We start from the raw sequence: 21716 nt of genomic DNA, 5'->3' as shown, positions 1-21716 counted from the left end.
GGTCGACACCGGCTGAATGTGTCCAGAGAGAGATACAAATGATACAAATGATACAAATGCATCTAAATACTTCCTGTGCTTTGGTCCACAGTGCGCTCCCACTGTTGTATGTTAATTATAGTCAACATATAGGAGTTTCGGTCTACTTAATGCTAAGATGGCTTTGTGGATATGTGATATATGAGTGAGATAAATGCATCATCTAGTTGTGACGATGATTTTGATATTCATCATTTTGTCATACAAAAAGCACACGTCAAACACGCGCTATTATGTGGATTTATATTCTATTTGTTGTGATATGGCTTCCCTTTGTGTTTTGTAAAATATACGTTTTTTATGGAAACAGGACATATTTTCAGAAACTGCTTCCAAACATCGAATGAGAGGTTTTTTTTGTTATTTTCACCTGATACACATTATTTATTCAGTATTCTCTGGAAGAATTCTTATTTAAATCCCATAACGTATGTATATGTCAATAGTTTCAAAGTATTATATGAGACATTGCTCTTAAAATAAAACACATTATATTTATCCTGTTGTTTCAGGTGTGTCTGTCACATGCGTCGAGCGAGACACGTCCAGGCCTTGCGATATTTCAAACGTATACAGCCACTTCTACCACTACTATGTACCCCCGTGTAAGTATCTACAAGTGACCGAGTCAAGCACGAACGAGTGAGTGAGTAAGGTTTTACGCGACTTTTAGCAATATTCAAGCAATATCACGGCGGGGGACACCAGAAATTTGCTTCACACATTGTACCCATGTCGGGATTCGAACCCGAGTCTTCGGCGTGACGAGCAAACGCTTTAACCACTAGGCTCCACGACCGCCCCTCAAGCACGAACGAACCCTGGATTCCACACAGACGGAAATAGTAAGTAAAGTTAACTGATTATGTGAATTTCACTGTCCACTCAGACACCAATATGTTAGTAGACAGTACATTTTGTATCGTAGATGTGTAAAAAGTACTAATCAGTTAGTTGAGATTACTGTCCATATTTCAAAGAACTACTGGTTTAAGTAGTGAGTTACACTAATTTATTAAGTAAAATTTACTAACCGTCTTCTCATAATTTACGAACTGCAATGGTATATTTACTAAGCGTGGAGTAAGTTTGCGGGTAATCCAGAGTGGTAAAGGTCCCAAACAAGGGCATCGTGCTTGTCGAAAGGGTCGACTAGAAGGAGATCGGGTGGTTAAATTCTTCTGTGGCCTGGCTGGTTGACTGCCATCGCACCCTGACAGTGTCAACCACCGTATTGGTCAAGACTCGTTCCATTACATAGCTGGAACAGAGCTGACACCTGTGTTGGAAACAAACTACAAACTGACTCAGATTCTGTGTAGATAGATGTGCTTAAGCTTTAGTTTAATATAGATGCCATTTCACTACGTCCATCTCCATTACCTAATTCTCTTACCCAGACAGACTTCATGTATCTGTACCTTTTTGACAGACTACTTCCAAAATCCCTGTACACCTGGTCGACCAAGCTTTATGATACACCCAACTGACCAAACCAAGTTCCTCATCTGTGGACCAACCGGTGTCTACGAGTTCCAGTGTCTTTCTCATAACGTGTACGACCCGCGTTTCAATGACTGCTTTCCCGGAGAGCCCAGCACTACTACCACCACAACAACGACCACAACAACGACCCCTACAACTACTTCAACCACAACTACAACGACAACTCCACGTCCAACCTTTCCGCATCTTTCGTACAACCCTTGCACTGCGTCGGCGAAAGGGCAGTTCTTTCCCTACCCCCCTGACCCTACCAAGTACATAGAATGTTCCAACTGGCCCTGGTATGGCTATCTCAAGTCCTGCGATAAGGACAAGTACTGGGACCAGATGGACCTAACTTGTACATACAAAGATGTCGTACGCCCCACCGATAAAACCTTAGACAAGAGCTTGCCCAACCCTTGTCCACACCCTTTAAATACAGGGGACCTGTTCTACTATCCCCACCCGAGAGATAAGCACATGTTCATCCATTGTGACCAATACGGCGATGCTTATGAAAAGCATTGCCTGGGAACCGAGGTATGGGTCCAGACTGTGCTACAGTGCTTGCCTGAGGGTTTCATTATTGGTTGAGTGTTTGTTTTAGTGCTTTTTATTTGTTTTTAGCTCGCTAAAGGATTCCCCAATTTAAAAAATCAATTTTAACAAAGTTTTTTTTTCTTTGGAAAAACACACACAAAAGGTTTTTTTTCTTTTTCTCACTTGTGTTTCTTTCACCGGAATAATTATCGAAAATATACTCTATATATGTTATCCAAATTGTGATAAAGATTTAATTATCAATAAAATTGTTTTCATTGATGCTTCAACTCGCAGTTGTGCCTATTTGGAGTTTTAGAGTTGGGTTTGTCAGGACTATACCCAAGCTCAATGGTTTAATAGTTTCTCACATCAAGCTGACACACTGTGATATGACTGACATACGTTTCTAAAGTGGTCTTAAAACCAAACTCACTCACTCACTCACCCATTTAGTCACCGAAATAGATTGCAAAAAGCTCTTCACAATAAATAAAATATATCTATCCTAAGTTTTTAAAAATGTGTTTTTTGTACATGTGTACATTTTTTTTCATTTTTTTTTAAAACAAATTATTCAATGTATTTGGGTACAAAAAGGATGAGTGAAGCGCGAAGACTGTAAAAGCGACAAAACCATACATATTTCAAAATGATAAGAAATCTTTGCTGAAAGTGAGTGAGTGAGTTAGAATTTAAAATCATTTCGTGGCGACTCTGCTTAAAGAAGAGTCCATCGATTCCAACTATATCATGAGCTTGTGTTTATGAAACACTATCTATAAGTGATGACACCAGGTGTTCGCGAAACGTTGACCCCATCGTTGACCCCATCGCTGGCACCCGTCACAACAGGTACCTCCTCACAAACACGGAAACATGTTGTACAAGTCAAAAAAGGGACTTGCACTGGACATCACTTTTTGTGACTGATGCTTCAAATTTGGAAATATCCTCTACATTTGTACCATGGAATTGTTTAAAATCCTTACTTAGTCCTTAAATGTCGGAGTGAATGAGTTAGTGAGCCGTTTAACGCTGTTTTTACCAGTATTCCAGTTATATCACGGCGTGTCGGCTTGATGTGGGAGGAAAGCCCGAAGTGTTGCAGGTCTTAGACGTTTTCCACTTTGGTGAAACCCACGAGCACGGACATTACAAACCAAGAAATATTATCGGGGTGAACCGGGATTCGAACCCACAATCATTGGTTTCTGGCGTGCCTTATACGACTAAGCCAGCCACGCCCCCTGAATCCTGGAACCTTGATTAAACACCATTTGATCTGTTTAACGTTGTGAGGACAGCAGAATCTGGAGCTGCTGGAATACTGCTTGACATAAATAAAAAGTTGACTATTGAAAAGTTGAAGCCATCCCTCTTGTCATACAGTGAGATGTTCTCGGGAACAATAACATGACGTGATGTTTTCTTACGCGTGGGTGACATCTTATAATATATCTATATATTGTGTGCGAGAGTGCGTGTGTGTGAGTGTGTGAGTCTGAGAGTGTGTGTTTGCGTGTGTCAGTTTGAGTGAGAGAGAGAGAGAGAGAGAGAGAGAGAGTGTGTGTGTGTGTGTGTGTGGCTTGTACACAGTATTATAAAAGTTAAAGATGTTTGTAAATCTCGGCGTAGTCAGAAGGATTTCAATTATCTCGATTCATCGTCTACAACAATTATATCACGGTGCAGTGTTAACTTACCGTTACTTGTACCAGCGAGCCATTTGTTACAATCTGGTACAAACCGCCTTTGGAGCAGGCATACGTATACCCGCCAGGTGTAAGAACAGCGGGTGCTACAATATCAAATGTCATGATGACTATAATTTAACTACGTATGAATGTTAAAATGGTGTTAAACACACGTAGGAGTCATCTAAAAAAACAAATGCGTTGTGAAAGTGCACTCGAGACAATGAAGTTATACTATATCCTTTGGAAACAATTGCAAAAATAGGCCTACAGGCAGAAACAGATTTCCTGACTTTGAGAATGTTTCTAAGTGGACAGTCTGTTATTTATTGGAGTTTGACACAAATGAAACTTCGCGATTATTAAATTACGAATTGACTGCATGTTTAAAAATACTTATAAAGTGAAAACAAGCCTTTCAAACGATAAAGAATATTACTTACATCATAGACAAAACATGCAAAGAGTGCTTTTCAAGAAATATGGTATTGGGTGGAATCACAATGACTGGCCGAACTGCACACCATATTGTCAATGGAAGATTCACAGGTCACTACTGTCGGGACAACGTCATTGCATCAGACCCGTGAAGATCCGGGTTAGAATAGGTCATCAGCAACCCATGCTTCCCGAAAAAGGCGACTCTGCTTGCCGTAAGACTAACGGGATCGTGTGGTCAAGCTCGCTGACTTGGTTGATGCATGTCATCGATCCCAACTGCGTGGATAGATTATCACGGTGGCGATCACTGGTCTGTCTGGTCCGATTATTTACAGACCGCCGTCATGTAGCTGGAATATTGCTGAGTGCGGCGTTAAACAACAACAACAACAAAAAATCATCGCATCCCTCGTGCCATTTGCACAACGTGTTCGTCAACGTCTCATCTTTCCAGATGATAATGACCCAATTTCTTCAACAGCAAAACATCCATGTCATACCATGGCCAGCACTCAGTCTTGAGCTTTCCCCCATTGAATACGCCGGGGACGTCATTGGCAGACGCGTACGTCAACGTCAAAATCCACCAACCGCTCTCAATGAACTCGGTGCTGCTCTCACTGATGAGTGGAACAACATGAGTCAAGTTGACATTGGTCAACATATCAGAAGCATGTCTCAAAGAATCCATATATGGCTGCACAACAGAGCTGAGTTTTTCCTGGTATTAGTGACCTATGCTGCAAAATACAAATTTCCAATTTGATCCCTGACCTCTTTTACGACCTAATGCACCACCATATCACCACACCAACCATTAAAACCCAAGTTGTCTATGGCGCCGCAATTCGCTGTGCAAAGTTGCTTCCCTTGGGCACGCCAAAAACCTGGAATCATGGGTTCGAATCCCGGTTCGCCCCGATTCTGTTTCTAGGTTTGTCAGCACCATACCCGAGCTCGTAGGCTTCACCAACGTGGTAAACGTCTGAGACCAGCCTTGGGGCTTTCCTTCCACATTAAGCTGACACGCCGTGATATAACTGGAATACTGTTAAAACCGGTGTTAAACACAACTCAATCACTAAATTTAATAATCTGACAGAACATCAACCGTCTATGTGCATTGACGTGTTAGCTTCCTTACAAGGTCAGTAATGTTTGATCAAGTTATTTATTTGTGTTTGTTCAACGCCATACCCAGCATTATGGCAGCTAATAACGGTACTAACGAGATCGGGTGGTCAGGCTCGCTGACTTGGTTGATGCATGTCCTCGTACCGTGCTCATGATATCAGCCACTGGATTGTGTGGTCCAGACTCGTTTATTTACAGACCGGCGTCATATAGCTGGGATAGTGCCGAGTGCGGCGTTAAACCACAAACAAAACAATTCTCCTGCAACCTACAAATGACATGACGGATGTGTGGAGAGCTTTAGTACCGATAAATTACACATTAACTGATATCATATATTCTTAATTGAAATTGTTTAAATGATATCATGCATAGATTTGATGATACTTTAATCCATATCTGTACTTCTTTTATTGACAGTAATTTAAATTCTGATATTAGCATGTAATTAACTCATATGACTAACTGATTTAATGATATCAGTAAATGAAAATTTACGATATCATCATTCATTGTAACTGTGGTAATTACAACCGTCATGAATTCATTTTATTATATTAATTCTTTTGAAGTATTAATTTATTTCAGGTTTATTAATTATTTAAATGTTATCAAATCATTTCACGATATCATTGATTATCTTAATATTATTGATACATTTCAAAATATTAATTATTTAAATATTATCAAATAATTTCACGATACCATGAAAACGTTACTGATATCAGTATACAATTAAGGATATCAGTACATCACTGATATCATTAAAATGATACTGATGTCTTGAAAAGAATAAATATCTGTAAATTGGCAATGAATGAGAAAACGCGTGCGAATTTGAAATATGTTGAATGGTTGAGTTAAAGTCACACTTATCGCAATAATAACGCAGTAGTCCACGTACCCCAAATAGTCACCGCTGTTCTTCACATTCGCCAATTCGTTATTATGATTGAAAGGCGTCTTCAAGTATCACGAATGAGTGAGTGAGTGTGGTTTTACGCCGCTTTTAGCAATATTCCAGCAATATCACGGCGGGGGACACCAGAAATGGGCTTCACACATTTTACCCATGTGGCCTGACGAGTGGACGCTTTAACCACTAGGCTGCCCCACCGCCCCTCAAGTATCATTAAGTGACTCTCACCTATTCCTTCCATATAAAAGTAATTCTTGATCGAAAAGTCGAAAATATTAAAAACTCCTTTTATCTGTGAAAATTCGTTGTTCCAACATTCAACAACCTGTTGCTGTCGTACAAGGTGACTAATGGATAGAATGGTCAGGCTCGGTGACTTGGTAGGATACAGCGCACGTTGCTTATAATATCGGTGTCTGGTCTGGCTGGTCCCAACTCGATAATTTCCAGGACGCAGTGTTAAAGCTGACAATGTGTGGCGTTATATTAATTTAAAAAAAATTGAAGACATTTTTCAAAAAGGCAGTATCAGTATTTTGACTCTTTTGTGGCATAATCATAATACTGACTGTAAACAACCCATAGTTACACATTGAAAACAGGAAAAGAGAGTACCTTCCATGATATATTTTGAAAAAAAGCATTCCTTAAACTAGCTCTTTGACAATCAAGGTATGTCAATAGGGGCCTTATCATACTCAGTGCCCTCGCCGTATACTGTGAATAAAACAGCTGACGCTAGATTTTTCCAAATCCACAGACAGACAGTCTCCTGACGTGTTTATAAGCACATTGCATCCATCCTTTGACCTTCGATAGTTTGGTTCTTTGCTTGACAGAAACATCACTTGACGTGAAGCGTTCGCCAGGCTAGACAGGAATGGCCACAAGCTCACATCATATACGAATCAACTTGTCCCAAACAATAGTCTTGTTGTCTTTAAGGCAAACATCCTGATTGGTTGAACCCATTGCAATAAAAACGACATAATTCAAAACCACTCATCTCAAGACGAGTGTCTTCTCTTTCCAGGAATGTTGTGTTTGGTTTGGGGTTGATGTCTTACCCTACAAACGCCCCGGTAATCCTGAACCTGACCTAGTGTCACCTGAAGCTAACACCAGTGGTTATCTCGACGTCGGTTCTAACCAAATGAGGCATTCGTACTTCGTTGATGTTCCTGAATTAACCAGATGGAGACTGATGGTACTTGAGAAAGTAGTGGTATTTCCTGATCGATCATTGACGCACGTCAATTGATTCTTTGGCCCAGCTGTATATTTTGATTGACGTGGTCACAATGATATATTGTGTATTGGCCAGTCTTCTTTTGGGGTTGGGCGTGGCCGTCGTTCAAGATCAGACTCGAGTTCCAGGTACGTCTGGGTCTGAGGTGACAGAAGCGGTGGTGAACAGTATCACAGAGTCGTGTCTGTTTCCGGATGGCAAGTTGTTCCTGAGGCGTCTGGCCTACGTGGAGACGCACGATGGAACAGACGCTAAGACCTACAGACCTGGCTATGATGGGGGAATCTGGCAGGTGAGTGAGTGAGTGAGATTGACGCCGCATTCTTTTTATCAATATCCCAGCCATCACCTAGTATGACACCAGTGATGGTTTTTCTCTAATAGTACCTTTGTGGGGAATCGAACTAACGAGCGATCGTTTTAACCACTTGGCTACCCCGCCGACTCGAATACAGCATGTACCATGTGGAAACGTTATTCCTGTTCGTAAACATATCCATCGGCCTTCATAGACGTCGTTCAGTTGCAAATTGTTGAATCTTTTTGTACGTGTTATACAGTGTCCATCACTCAAATCATTTCCCTCAGTTCACTAAAACCTTTTTGTAAGGAGTTATTTGACACGTGTCTTTGACATATTTTCGATAGTTTTACGGATTTCGAGTTAACCAGGTTTCTCTTAATAAATCTCTCACCTCAGATCGACCAGGACAAGTTCAACATGATCAAGAACACTGGCACCCTGTTCTCGGACGTCAGGTCGCAGTTTGCCATCGACTGGAGCTCGGTTCAATGGTCAGATCTCAGAAAGCCTCTGTACTCCGGGCTCGCTGCTGCTCTCTACCTGTCTACCATTAGCGAACCCCTCCCACAGGGTGTGGAGAATCAAGGTTCCTACTACAGGAAGTACTTCCATGATGACCCCCACTCGGCTCACAACTATTACACAGCAACGAAACAACTCAACATTGGTAAACAAATATAACATTAGGGATTAACGCCTCGTAACCGTAATTCAGTTACAAGGCATGACGCATTAACTATAGTAATATGAGAGAATCGAGTGTTCTTTGATTTATTTTGTGTAGTATATTTTCCTACATCATGGAATGACATGTCGACAGTCTTGTTATTCTCATTTGCTTGTTAATTCATAGTTCATAGGCAATGCTACTCGCATTAATTTCATGACGCACTTTTGGTCAATGGTCGGAAGGGTCGTATTAACTTGATGGCGCATTAATTTCATGCACTTTGTAAATCTAGAATTGTTTGAGTCAGGCTGGTTAGGCATCATCAGCTCGGGGCCCTTGCCCTCTCTACACACTTCTCCCAGGAAGTGCTGCCTAGTCGAACCCACCGAGAACTTTTCGGAGAAGGTGGGTACTCACCAACACTGCAGCCTTCCGCATTACCCAGATTGTCAAAAGGGCTGTATGCCTGGTCGCAAACCCGGGTACTCTCCCAATGTCAGTCAACAGATTGGGAGGTACCAAACCTAAGGCACCGAAGACGATGATGAGTCGGACAACTTGGTACTTTGGATGCAAGCGTGACTTTTCGTAAGATAGGTCCGCATTTTTGCCATGTTTTTCCTGAATGGATGGACCTCTGTGCCAAAACCAGAAGGTGGCGAAGACGTTAATCAAAGGATCGAGCCACCCCACCCTGTCGCTAAAGATACGGTGTTTGTGCCAAAACTGGGCATCCAGTGACAATGTGTTGGAGCTTGGATGCCAAACAGTTTGGACGTGTTTGCCAGGCTCACGACCTAACTGGGCCACGTGGTGTAGCGAACCGTGGTGTAGCGAACCTGTAGCGAACACTCGGAAATGCACAGGATATGGACCATACAAGCAAGCTGAACATGGCAGTTTATAGACAACAAATGTATTTACTGTAAAGGCGATGTTTCGGTACAGCTTCTTAAACCTGTCAAGCGAGTGCGTGAGTGAGTATGGTTTTACGCCGCTTTTAGCAATATTCCAGCAATTTCACGGCGGGGGACACCAAAAATGGGCTTCACACATTGGATCCATGTGGGGAATCGAACCCGGGTCTTCGGCGTGACGAACGAACGCTTTAACCACTGAGACTACCCCACCGCCCCTGGGGTATGAAAGAGGCTGTAGTTGATCTCAAGTTGAGAAAAATGAGAGACAACCCCTGTTTTATGGCCTCCCGGGGGAACCGAAAAATATTATAAAAGACGTCGTTACACAAGAGGTGAGGTGAGGTGAAATTGGGTTTAACGTCGCGTCCAAGATTATTGCGCTTATATAGCGACGTGCATGCACGTGTATGTGTGTGTGTGGCTGCTTGTACTAGTCCGGACTGATGCCGATTTATAGTGCTAGCACCCTAAGATGTCATGCCGCAGTTTAACATGAATACCCCACTCAGACACAGTATACTGACTCCGAGCCGACCAGTCCTTGTTTTAGCCCTTAATGGTATGAAGCGGCCGGGGATCGAACCCCGGACCTTCCGCTCTCCGGGCGGACGCTCTACTACTAGACCACGTTACGCGAGAGATGAAATGTAACACAGAGACTGACCTTGTGAGAATTCTTACAATGGGTCACGAAATGAAAACAGACCATGTACGATTGTGGCTGAATTCTGTAACTCTGATGAGATATGGGAAGTTCTAAGTTTGATGTCAGTGAACAGTTCCCACCTGGACTTGTAGAACGTCGACGAGAACCTGCTCAAAGAGGCTAGACGCAGATGACTTAAGGCAACTTTAGCTGTTAAAAGACTGTTTATAAACTTTACAAGGTGTTTCCTTCGTGATAATCCGTTTGAAGATTCAAGACAGTCGATGTGGTCACCCAGACCTTCGTATGCCAATGTTCTCGAACAATCCCAAGATAGACAGCCGCACAAGACGCGGCGAACCGAAGGAGAGCGGAACAATCAACGTGAGCCTAATACTGTGACTGCATTGGCAACGTAAATATCTCGTGTTCTGCGTGAAGACTACTGTGACATGTATGTCACAAATAACAATTGTGTGTGAGCCAATGACAAAATAGCATGTGAATCCATTTGTGAGGATGTTGGTGCACATGCAGAGAATGATGATACGATCAGAGCAACCTGTGTATGAGCTCTCGTCAACAGACGCTGTCATATCGGGTAACGGTGATGACTAATTTTAAACTGATTTACTTAAATGTACATGTATGTGGTCTAAAATATAAAGTGCTTATTGCTGAATTTACGAATTTCATTACGAATTATGAAATGTTAGTGAGTGAGTATGGTTTCACGACGCTTTTAGCAATATTCAGGCAATATCACGGCGGAGGAGAAATGGGCTTCACACATTGTACTTAAATCGGGAATCGAACCCGGGTCTTCGGCGTGACGAGCGAACGCTTTAACCACTAGGCTACCCGACCGCCTTTATGAAATCTTATGTTTTGGAACACCACTAGACCAATATGACTGTATTGACATTCCTAGATATGCAATTTTTTAAAAACCTAGAATTACGGGAACTGGTAGAAAATCAGGCGTCACAATCGTACTATAAAGCATGAATACGTACAGAACTTTCATTGAATAGATGAATATTCGGAATATGCAATATGGTTTCTCGCTTCCCATGATATGTGAAATTGTCTTGTAATGGCGATGTTTGTATTGATATTTCATATATTCGGCCGGAGGGTTCGCCATATTACTCTGACGAAACATTTCCAAAACTACACAATGATACCTCGTGTAAGTTATCAGATTGCGACAATAGTATCATTGGTGACCTCAATGCAGCGTAACGTACTTTGTCCGATTGTGTTACAACAAACTAGATCTCAAACACAAACCTAAACACGTTTCTTGTCCCGTAATTTCTACAACCTTATGTCTAAATGTGGGCTAGACCCGAAAACCCCCACCCCTGATCCCGATTTTCACTGCAGGTACTTTCACTTTCTATGGGTGTTTAAGCGTTTATTGGAGATACAGAAGTATCGGGCTGGGTTGGGGGAGGCGTGGGGGAGTGGTGGATAGGTGTGTGGTCGGCATGATATAAGTAAAAAGTTAAGTAGTAATCAGATACACTTTCATTGTCAGCTGGTCTTTCCAGTCCAGCTTAAGTGCCGTGGTACATTGTTTGAAAATATACTTTTTTGAGAAAAATACTATTAGCTATACAGAAACTACAGATTTATGGACACGGCAATTCCGAAACCTCTCCGGGATACGAACCAGCAACCTCTTCACTTGTAGTCATTCACGCTACCACCTGTGCTACGGAGACTGTTGATGTCACAAATGTCAATTTTCCATGTCACCGCTAACTAAGCTTGGTTTGTTGTATATATGTTAACATTGTACAAACCTCGTCCTGATGATATATGTGTTATGCAAGTACCTCTGAATCTGATCTGCACATCAAATTTCAAGATATATTTTCTTAACCATATTTGACTTATTGCCGAATGATATCACGCTAAAACAGCCATAGAAAGCGCTCCCTTTCTTAATTTACCAACAATGAGTGAGTGAGTGAGTTGGGTTTAACGCCGCTTTTAAAAGTATTCCAGTTATATCGCGGCGGGTCAGCTTAATGTGGGAGGAAAGCCTGAAGTGATGCAGGTCTCAGACGTTTATCACTTCGGTGAAACCCACGAGCACAGGTATGGTGCTGACAAACCTAGAAACATAATTCGGGCGAACCAGGATTCGAACCCACAATCATAGGTTTCTGGCCTGCCCAAGGGACGCAACTCTCCACAGCGAATCGCGGCGCCTTAGACGACTGGGCCACCCATACCCCCTCCAACAATGAAGGTATACGTATCAAGATATCAAGGGTGTATGGGTCTTTCCCACATTTAGACCCTTAACACTTTAAGCTGTTAAACACAATCATAAACACGTTTAGACCTAGACATGTCAAACTAATGAGACAAGAAACATGTTTGTGTCTAGGATCTAAACACATTTTTACAGCATGGCTAACAAACAGAAAGTGTATCTAAGAGGTTGTCATTTTATTTTTCAGTCTGTTCACGAACAAACCTGGATCTGGCTTTTCTCATGGACGCATCTGGAAGTGTCTCGGCGGATGACTTTGACAGTGCTAAAAGATTTGCTCGTGACGTGATCAAAATATTTCAAATTGGCCCAAATGACGTGAGGATAGCTTTCATCTCTTTCAGCACTGGTTACAGAGCCGAGTTTGACTTCATCAAATATTCGGCCAAAGATGAAGTTCTTGGCGCCATCGACAAAGTCACCAAGGCGGGCGGTGGAACAGAAACTGACTTGGCCTTGAACTTTGCTTCTGAAGATCTCTTCACTGATGCAATGGGTTCGAGGAATGGTTCCTCCAAGATTATTCTCCTCGTAACTGATGGTAAATCCAACGCAAGTACAAGGACAATTGCTGCAGCTCGACGAGCTCGCAAAAAGGGCATCATCATCTTTGCTATTGGTGTTGGGCGTCACGTGGATCACCTGGAGTTGGTGGGCGTGGCGAATGCACCATCGTGTACACATGTGATAGTGTTGTCGGGATATTCAGATCTTACTGCTCTTGTCAGTGAAATACAGGAACGATCTTGTAAAGGTATGTCCTTTCATATGTGAACAGGGGGCACGGGTGGCCCAGTCGTCTAAGGCGCCGCGATTCGCTGTGCAGTGTTGCGTCCCCTGGACACGGCAGAAAACTATGATTGTGGGTTCGAATCCCGGTTCGCCCCAATTATGTTTCTAGGTTTGTCAGCACCATGCTCGTGCTCGTGGGTTTCATCGAAGTGATAAACGTCTGAGACCTGCACCACTTCGGGCTTTCCTCCCACATTAAGCTGACACGCCGTGATATAACTGGAATACTGTTAAAAGCGGCGTTAAACACAACTCACTCACTCACTCACTCATATGTGAACAAAAGTAACAGGGATCGGTGCAAGTTGTGATCCTATTTGAATAAGCATGAATTGGGTAACCTTACACAGGGATAATTAAGGGGTTTTTTCTTAATTTTTTTCTTTAATAAGAGTCAGAATGGGCTATTGCGGAATCAAAAAATTGACTATGCGTTTAGCATACATTTCTTGTGATTATCGAAACTGTCATATCGCCTATTGTCAACATTATTTCGATAATATCAAAATCTTTATTTCTATCGTGTAATTATGTTTAACATATGGCACAATTATATACAAAATGGTGTTTTGTTGCATATATTGCTCACACGTTTGGTAAAGAGATAAAGGACTGACGAAAATACATCAAAATGAATGAGGTCACGTGACTATCAGTAACTGATTCCACCTATTAGTGAGAAGTGTAGGCAGTTGAATATAAAGCGCCAACGCAAACATGTCTTGATAGCCTGCGAAAAGATTCCATTGCGCGAAAAAGGCAAAATAGCGGTGAAAACTATATGAATGGATCACTGAAAATCAGTGATTACACCAGGTGTTCGCGAAAAGGGTACACATTGAAGAAATGGCAACCCATCCGAAGATCCAAAAATATATGTTAGATTTTAATATTTTCAAAAAATTACCACGGCACTTAAGCTGGACTGAACAAGAAGTCGGCAAGTTAAAATGTGAACAAAGACTGTCGCTTAACAAGTTGCTGTCAGCATTGCCATTCAAAATAATTGTTCATAAGTACAGGGGACAAAGGTATTAACACACATAGTAAAGAAGTTACAAAATTTCGACAATGTTCCCAAATATACAAGAATGAAGGTACAATCATAGAATATTGTTGCAATGTTTAAGCCATAATTACTTAACATGTATACACAAAGTTTCAACTTTGAGCCTGATATACCTTCCAAGGAGAAATTTCCGTTATTTTATGCCATAACCTTTTTCAGTTGGTTCACAAAACACCGCTAAAGTTCCAGTGATTTGAAGTAAATATCATATCATCAGAAGGGGAAATATATATGTCAAAGTTCCTTTCCCTGAATCTGGCAATTTTATAGATGGCTGAAAAGCCAAAAATGCATTTTGAGAGGATTTAAGATAATTCAAGTACATTTTCAGCAGTCATGAACAAGTAATGGCAATAAATAGCTTTTAAATTCAACATGGCAGCCCTGGCGTCCATATTTAAATCAGATTCGAACTTTTTGAACACATTCAGTGTCATCATTTGTAGAAACAGTCAGGTGAGGTCAAAATTTAAAGTTGACTTCTCTCTCTCTCTCTCTCTCTCTCTCTCTCTCTCTCTCTCTCTCTCTCTCTCTCTCTCTCTCTCATTTGGGATGAGATACCAACAAAACCCAGGTTGGCCAGTGGAACTTGGGAATCCGAGAGAAATGTATCCGCATATGTCAAGACATTCTGTCGGTTACCATCAACAGTTTCTTCTCGTAACACAGGTGATATTGATTTCTCTTGATGTTGACAGCACCGGCGGTTCTGAAGACAGGGACGTACACCCTACCTTGCTCTAAGGATGAACTGTACCAGATTCTTACAGACGGTCCCACCACTCAAGTCACGGTAACACGAACATAGGAGACATTGTAACCAATTTAAACCTAGCAAGAAAGCATATGAATTCTTATCCTCTATTATCCAGTGTATAATATTTCCGTAATCTTAAAATTAATACCATGCATCCAATTTTCGCCTTCACCATCTGTATCTCGCTTATCGATAATCTTTGTGGCAACGCGCGGCCATCTTGGAATAAGGTAGCCATCTTGGATTTTCAGGTGACTGAGGTTACATTTTCAGTTTGTAGTTATATCACGGCGTGTCAGCTTAATGTTGGATGATAGCCTGAAATGAAGCTGCTCTTGGACGTTTAAGTAATATACTGTATCACTGACATTATTGTACATTCCATCGATCAAATGTTTCAGTTTCATAAAAAAATAATGTTTGTTATTTTAAAATGCAATCTTCATAGGCAATTAACCCATGGTCTGAAGTGGTCCCTAGTATTACATGCTTGACTGTGTTAAAAGCGGAATGATGAGGATGTATATGCTGGCTGGCTGTGTATCATCGTACCCCAATGGCGTGAACGTGCTCATGCTTTCCGCAGTTGACCCAGCCTCGATTATTCACAGGCAGAAATAACACATTTGAGGTACTGGTGGCGTAAAACAACATTCACTCACTCACTCAATCGCCATAGGAACTTAAAACATGAGTGAAAAAATATACTTTCGTATGTTCTTAATTTAGGTTCTTTAAAATGAGATGACTGTCATTTCAGGTTGGCGTGGAATATGGCGAAGTGGATATATACGGATCGTCAACGTATCAGTCGCCCAACATAGCTGTCAACAGTTTTCACAGGTGAGGTGAGGTGAAATACGGTTTAATATCGCATTCAAGATTATTGCACTTATATTGCGTCACATGTACGTGTGTGTGTGTGTGTGTGTGTGTGTGTGTGTGTGTGTGTGTGTGTGTGTGTGTGTGTGTGTGTGTGTGTGTGTGTGTGTGTGTGTGTGTGTGTGTGTGTGTGTGTGTGTGTGTGTGTGTGTGTGTGTGGCTGTACGTACTAGGCCAGACTTTATAGTGCTAGTCCACTGCTAGTTTAACTTGGATACCTCACTCAGACACAGTATACTGACTCAAGCCGACCAGACCTTGTTTTAGCCCCTTAATGCCGAGCGCGAGGTTGGGTAACAACAAGTACTATAATTTCTTACTATATCTTTTGGTATGACGCGGCCGGGGATCGAAACCCGGACCTTCTGCTCCCCCCGTGCGGACGCTCTACCCCTAGACCACAAAGGCGGTCCCGCATTTAGCAAAAGATCTAGGGTGAAAGGCCGAAATAGCGTAGGTCCACAGTGAGATCTATCCGCTCTGTCTACCAGGCCTCAAGGGCGAGGTAGCATTTTATTAACATTGACGATTCCAAAGAAGACATTTGACGGTAAAGCGAGTGATTTAGTGAATGAGTTTGATTTAGTGCCGGGTCAGTTTGATGAAGGAAGAAAACCCGAAGTAATGCAGGTCTTAGACGTTTACCACTTCTATGAAACTCAAGAACTCACTGGAACCCATGCTTGCCGTAAAAGGTGACTATGCTTGTCGTAAGAGGCGATTAACGGGATCGGGTGGTCAGGCTCGTCGACTTGGTTGATGCATGTCATCGTATCCCAATTGTGTGGATCGATGCTCATGATGTCAATCACTGGATTGTCTGGCCCAGAATCGATTATTTACTGACCACCGTCATATAGCTAGAATATTACTGCATTCGGCGTTGAACAACAAGCAAGACACTGTTGATTCTAGTTCCTGAATTAACGGATTCGAGTTATTTATCCACTAATTACTCAACAGTCTGCCATGATGACGGATATCAGTGTACTTTCCTTACAGTACCGCCCTACCAGGAGTCCCGTGCGTGATGCTTCTGGATGCAGAGCAGGGAGCGCTGTATCTGAACGTCACCACATCAGGACATCGTTGTGCTGGCAAATACACCATCACAGTTGGCGACCTGGAGTGGGTCGCACCGTGTGAGTAAAATCCCCTGTAGGCGAATCATCATCGCGAATACATGACATGACAAGCGATTACATGGTCTAATCCAAATAATAATCCTAATAATCTCACTCGAATGTGATAAACGGGGTGTGTTTTCTGATCATGCAACCTCGACAAGATAAACACGGGGTTTTGCGAACGACAGTTACGGGCTGAACGATTTTAATGTGATAAACATTTAAGTGAGGTGGGGGTGAAATTGAGTTTAGGATTAATGCACTTATATAGCGACGTGCATGCACGTGTGTGTGTTTGTGTGGCTGCTTGTACTAGTCCGGACTAAGGCCGATTTATAGTGCTCGACCACTGGGATACCATGCCGCAGTTTTAACATGAATACCCAACTCAGACACGGTATACTGACTCCGAGCCGATCAGTTATTTGAAACGGAAGAGTCTTTAGCCCTTGGGAAATACCGCCATACAATCTCAGACATCCAATAGACTATCCAGATATTTCTTTTGTTTATTTTTCAAATTCTGAACATTCTCTAACTCACGGATCATAATGGGTAATCAATGACTGAACACACATCGTTTTATTTGTTTAATATATTACGGTTGAGGGCGCCAGGAATGTGTCTAACGCAATATCATCAGGTACGAAACCCATGTTCGATTCCCAACATAGATGCACCGTAGGAGACCATGCTTCGCTCCGAGACTTGATGTTGATGTAATAGTGCTAAAGGTGACGTAATAGTGCTAATGGTGACGTAAACTCACTTATAAAACTATTCTCACAAAATCTGTTGTTTTTTTCCAGATGCTCCAGTGATATGTGTTAAAGGTGCCACAGCCGATCTTTGCTCCGTGACGAATATCTACAAGAACATCTACCAGTTCCTATCGCCCCCGTGTAAGTAGCGACATAGCTGATCTATGCTCCGTGACAGACAGACATCTACCAGTTCCTATCTCCCCCGTGTAAGTAGCGACGTAACCGACCTTTGCTCCGTGACAGACATCTACCAGTTCCTATCTCCCCAGTGTAAGTAGAGACATAGCCGATCTATGCTCCGTGACAGACATCTACCAGTTCCTATCTCCCCAGTGTAAGTAGAGACATAGCCGATCTATGCTCCGTGACAGACGTCTACCAGTTCCTATCTCCCCAGTGTAAGTAGAGACATAGCCGATCTATGCTCCGTGACAGACATCTACCAGTTCCTATCTCCCCAGTGTAAGTAGAGACATAGCCGATCTATGCTCCGTGACAGACGTCTACCAGTTCCTATCTCCCCAGTGTAAGTAGAGACATAGCCGATCTATGCTCCGTGACAGACATCTACCAGTTCCTATCTCCCCAGTGTAAGTAGCGACATAGCCGATCTATGCTCCGCGACAGACATCTACCCGTTCCTATCTCCCCAGTGTTAGTAGAGACATAGCCGATCTATGCTCCGTGACAGACATCTACCAGTTCCTATCTCCCCAGTGTAAGTAGCGACATAGCCGATCTATGCTCCGTGACAGACATCTACCAGTTCCTATCTCCCCAGTGTAAGTAGCGACATAGCCGATCTATGCTCCGCGACAGACATCTACCAGTTCCTATCTCCCCAGTGTTAGTAGAGACATAGCCGATCTATGCTCCGTGACAGACATCTACCAGTTCCTATCTCCCCAGTGTAAGTAGCGACATAGCCGACCTATGCTCCGTGACAGACATCTACCAGTTCCTATCTCCCCAGTGTAAGTAGCGACATAGCCGACCTATGCTCCGTGACAGACATCTACCAGTTCCTATCTCCCCAGTGTAAGTAGCGACATAGCCGACCTATGCTCCGTGACAGACATCTACCAGTTCCTATCTCCCTAGTGTAAGTAGCGACATAGCCGACCTATGCTCCGTGACAGACATCTACCAGTTCCTATCTCCCCAGTGTAAGTAGCGACATAGCCGATCTATGCTCCGCGACAGACATCTACCAGTTCCTATCTCCCCAATGTAAGTAGTGCAATAACCGATCTGTGCTCCGTGATGTCATAAAGGTAATAAGATAACATGTAACAACTCCCTCATTTGAACATGTGCATTTTAGCGGTTTTGCAATGTGATTGGTCAGTAGAAATACTTGGACGCCACACTGTTGAAAAATTGTTTCATAATGACGAATACAAGATATATAAATACAAACTGGTCAGATATTTATAAATCGACATTCTTACAAAAGTTCAATTCCCTACACAAAACGAAAGAGGCTGAATATAAGAAATTCCCAAAGCCACCCCGACCCAACCGGAGAGCGGAAGGTCGGTGGTGACCCTTGACCGCGCCATACCAAATGACGTTAAAAGATGATAGTCATTGATTCTCTGCCTGGCGCCCGGCATTGAGCGGGGACTGATCGGCAGGGACATCTCAGTGGGCGAGCACTGTCCAACCGGCATAAGTCCAGGCCAGCACAAGCAGCCACACACATACGTGCATATACGTTGCTATATGAGTGACATAACCTTGAATGATGTCTGACAACTGGCTATGGAGTGTCTGACATCTGGTCATGGGATGTCTGACAACTGGTCATGGGGTATCTAATAACTGGCCATGGGATGTCTGACAACTGGTCATGGGATATCTGACATCTGGTCATGGGATATCTGACAACTGGTCGTGGGATGTCTGACATCTGGTCATGGGATGTCTGGCAACTGGTCATGGGATGTCTGGCAATTGGCCATGGGATGTCTGACAACTGGCCATGGGATGTCTGACAACTGGGGTTTCTGACAACTGGTCATGGGGTGTCTGACAGCTGGTCATGGGGTGTCTGACAACCTGTCATGGGGTGTCTGACAACTTGCCATGGAGTGTGTGACAACTTGTCATTGGGTGTCTGACAACTGGCCACAGGGTGTCTAAAATCTGGTCATGGGATGTCTGAAAACTGGCCATGGGATGTCTGACAACTGGCCATGGCATGTCTGACAACTTGTCATGGGGTGTCTGACAACTTCTCATGGGGTGTCTGACAACTGGTCATGGGGTGTCTGACAAATGGTATAGAACCCACCCATTTGCTTGTATGGTAGTGATTATTTACAGGCCGCCTCACTTAGCTGAAACATTGCGATGTGCATAATATGAGGCGTGAATGACTTATATACTGTCTCTTATTCTTCACAGACACCATCCTCAATCCTTGCAAGCCCGGAGCCCCTACCAACAAGCCGCATCCCCTGGACCAGACAAAGTTCATCTACTGCGGCAGCAACGGAACCGACGCCGTTTTTCAATGTCCACCCCACCACGTCTACGACCTTAGCACGATGAACTGTGTCATTGGAGAACCGTCAACAAGCACCACCTCGACCACAACCACAACCACAACCACAACAACAAGCACAACCACAACCACAACCACAACCCCATCTACAACAACACCTTCAACCACAACTACTGCAGACACTACTTTCGAACCTACAACCTTCCTTCCAGGCAACCCATGCACCAAAGAACATCTGGCGGAGGGTATTTTCCTTTTCCCTTACCCTCCCGACAAAACGAAGTACATTGACTGCTCCAACTTTCCAAATGTGGGCTTCATCAAACAGTGCGATGCCGGGAAGGTATGGGACGAACTGGATTTCATTTGCAGTTTTGAGCATGTGATCATTAACCAGACTGAACTGATCTTTGATTTGATCCCCAACCCATGCCGACCACATCGGAACAACGGAGATGTGTTCTTCTACGCCCATCCCACCGACAGACAAAGGTACATTCATTGTGACCAGTACGGAAATGGTTTCGAACAGATTTGTCCTGGGAATGAGTTTTGGCACGAGGAGCTTCTACAATGTGTTCCAGATGGATTGATTATTGGTTGACGTCCCCCATCATCCTGACGGTACCTTCCCGATCGATTTATAAATATCCATATTAATGAATCATTGGCACGTAGTATTATTGTTTCAGTGTACAGTCTGGAATGGACTTTTTTGGCTATCGGAGTTTCACTGAACAATGTTTATGATAATCCTAATACTCGTATTACGAGAAATACAGAAAACTTAGGATCACTCCATTAACTGGAAGTGCCATTAAATACGATATCACTTAACGCGAAGAGATCATCGATGTTCCATAAAGATCTATTGTTTTATCTACTCGTTTGTTTGTTTGTTTATTTTTATTTTTTGTTTAACGCCCCGTGAGCAATAATCGAGTCTGGACAAGACAATCGAGTGATTGACATCATGAGCATCGACCTACGCAATTGGGATACGGTGACATGCATCAGCTAAGTCAGGGAGCCTGAGCACCCGATCCCGTTATTCGCCTCTTGCGACAAGCATCTCCACGGGGTTTTAACTACACCTAATTATGACTCTGTAATGTTCAGCACCCAACCCTTTCTCAATGACTGCATTGCTTCAGGTTTGCCTCCCACATCAAGATTGACCAGTGATTCAAATATTCATTGTAGTTGTTGCAATAATCGAGTCTGGACAAGACAATTCATTGATTGACATCATGAACTTCAACCTACGCAATTAGGATACGATGACAAGCATTAACCAAGTCAGCGATCCTGACCACCCGATCCCGTTAGTCGCCTAGTCTCTTATTACGGCAAGCATGGGTTGCTGAAGACCTCTTCTACCCCGGATCTTTACGGGTCTATTACGCGATGACAATTGAAGTATAAAATAAGGGTGTAAGGAAATATAAGTAAGGTAAGATGGAGTCGATATCTGCAGTA

At 42.9% G+C, this 21716-nt stretch overlaps 2 protein-coding genes across 2 annotated transcripts in view; both read left to right on the top strand.

The window, feature by feature from the left end:
* Nucleotides 1-2121, top strand: part of LOC139458480 (uncharacterized) — a 9409-nt gene extending 7288 nt beyond the window's left edge. Inside the window, exons 7-8 of the mRNA XM_071239918.1 lie at nucleotides 552-644; nucleotides 1472-2121. Of these exons, the coding sequence (XP_071096019.1) occupies nucleotides 552-644; nucleotides 1472-2121 (743 nt within the window). The remainder of the gene's footprint in view (nucleotides 1-551; nucleotides 645-1471) is intronic.
* A 5438-nt stretch (nucleotides 2122-7559) lies between these two features.
* Nucleotides 7560-20841, top strand: LOC139459681 (uncharacterized). Its single transcript, XM_071241299.1, has 8 exons — nucleotides 7560-7799; nucleotides 8208-8478; nucleotides 12525-13091; nucleotides 14897-14991; nucleotides 15716-15798; nucleotides 16840-16979; nucleotides 17774-17866; nucleotides 20138-20841. Exons 1-8 carry the CDS (start codon nucleotides 7560-7562, stop codon nucleotides 20839-20841), a joined length of 2193 nt encoding a protein of 730 aa, XP_071097400.1.
* The last annotated feature ends 875 nt before the right edge of the window (nucleotides 20842-21716 follow it).

The sequence above is a fragment of the Haliotis cracherodii genome, unplaced genomic scaffold (assembly GCF_022045235.1).
Source record: "Haliotis cracherodii isolate W230 unplaced genomic scaffold, xgHalCrac1.p SCAF_13, whole genome shotgun sequence".
In the NCBI taxonomy this organism is placed as follows: domain Eukaryota; kingdom Metazoa; phylum Mollusca; class Gastropoda; order Lepetellida; family Haliotidae; genus Haliotis; species Haliotis cracherodii.
Note: the sequence above shows the minus strand (reverse complement) of the source record. Positions and strands in the feature narration are given on the sequence as shown.

Coding starts and splice junctions, on each gene's coding strand:
- LOC139459681 (XM_071241299.1), top strand. CDS start 7,560: ATGATATATTGTGTATTGGCCAGTCTTCTTTTGGGGTTGGGCGTGGCC. Junction 8,479..12,524: donor AACGAAACAACTCAACATTG/GTAAACAAATAT, acceptor TTTATTTTTCAG/TCTGTTCACGAACAAACCTG. Junction 14,992..15,715: donor GTCCCACCACTCAAGTCACG/GTAACACGAACA, acceptor CTGTCATTTCAG/GTTGGCGTGGAATATGGCGA.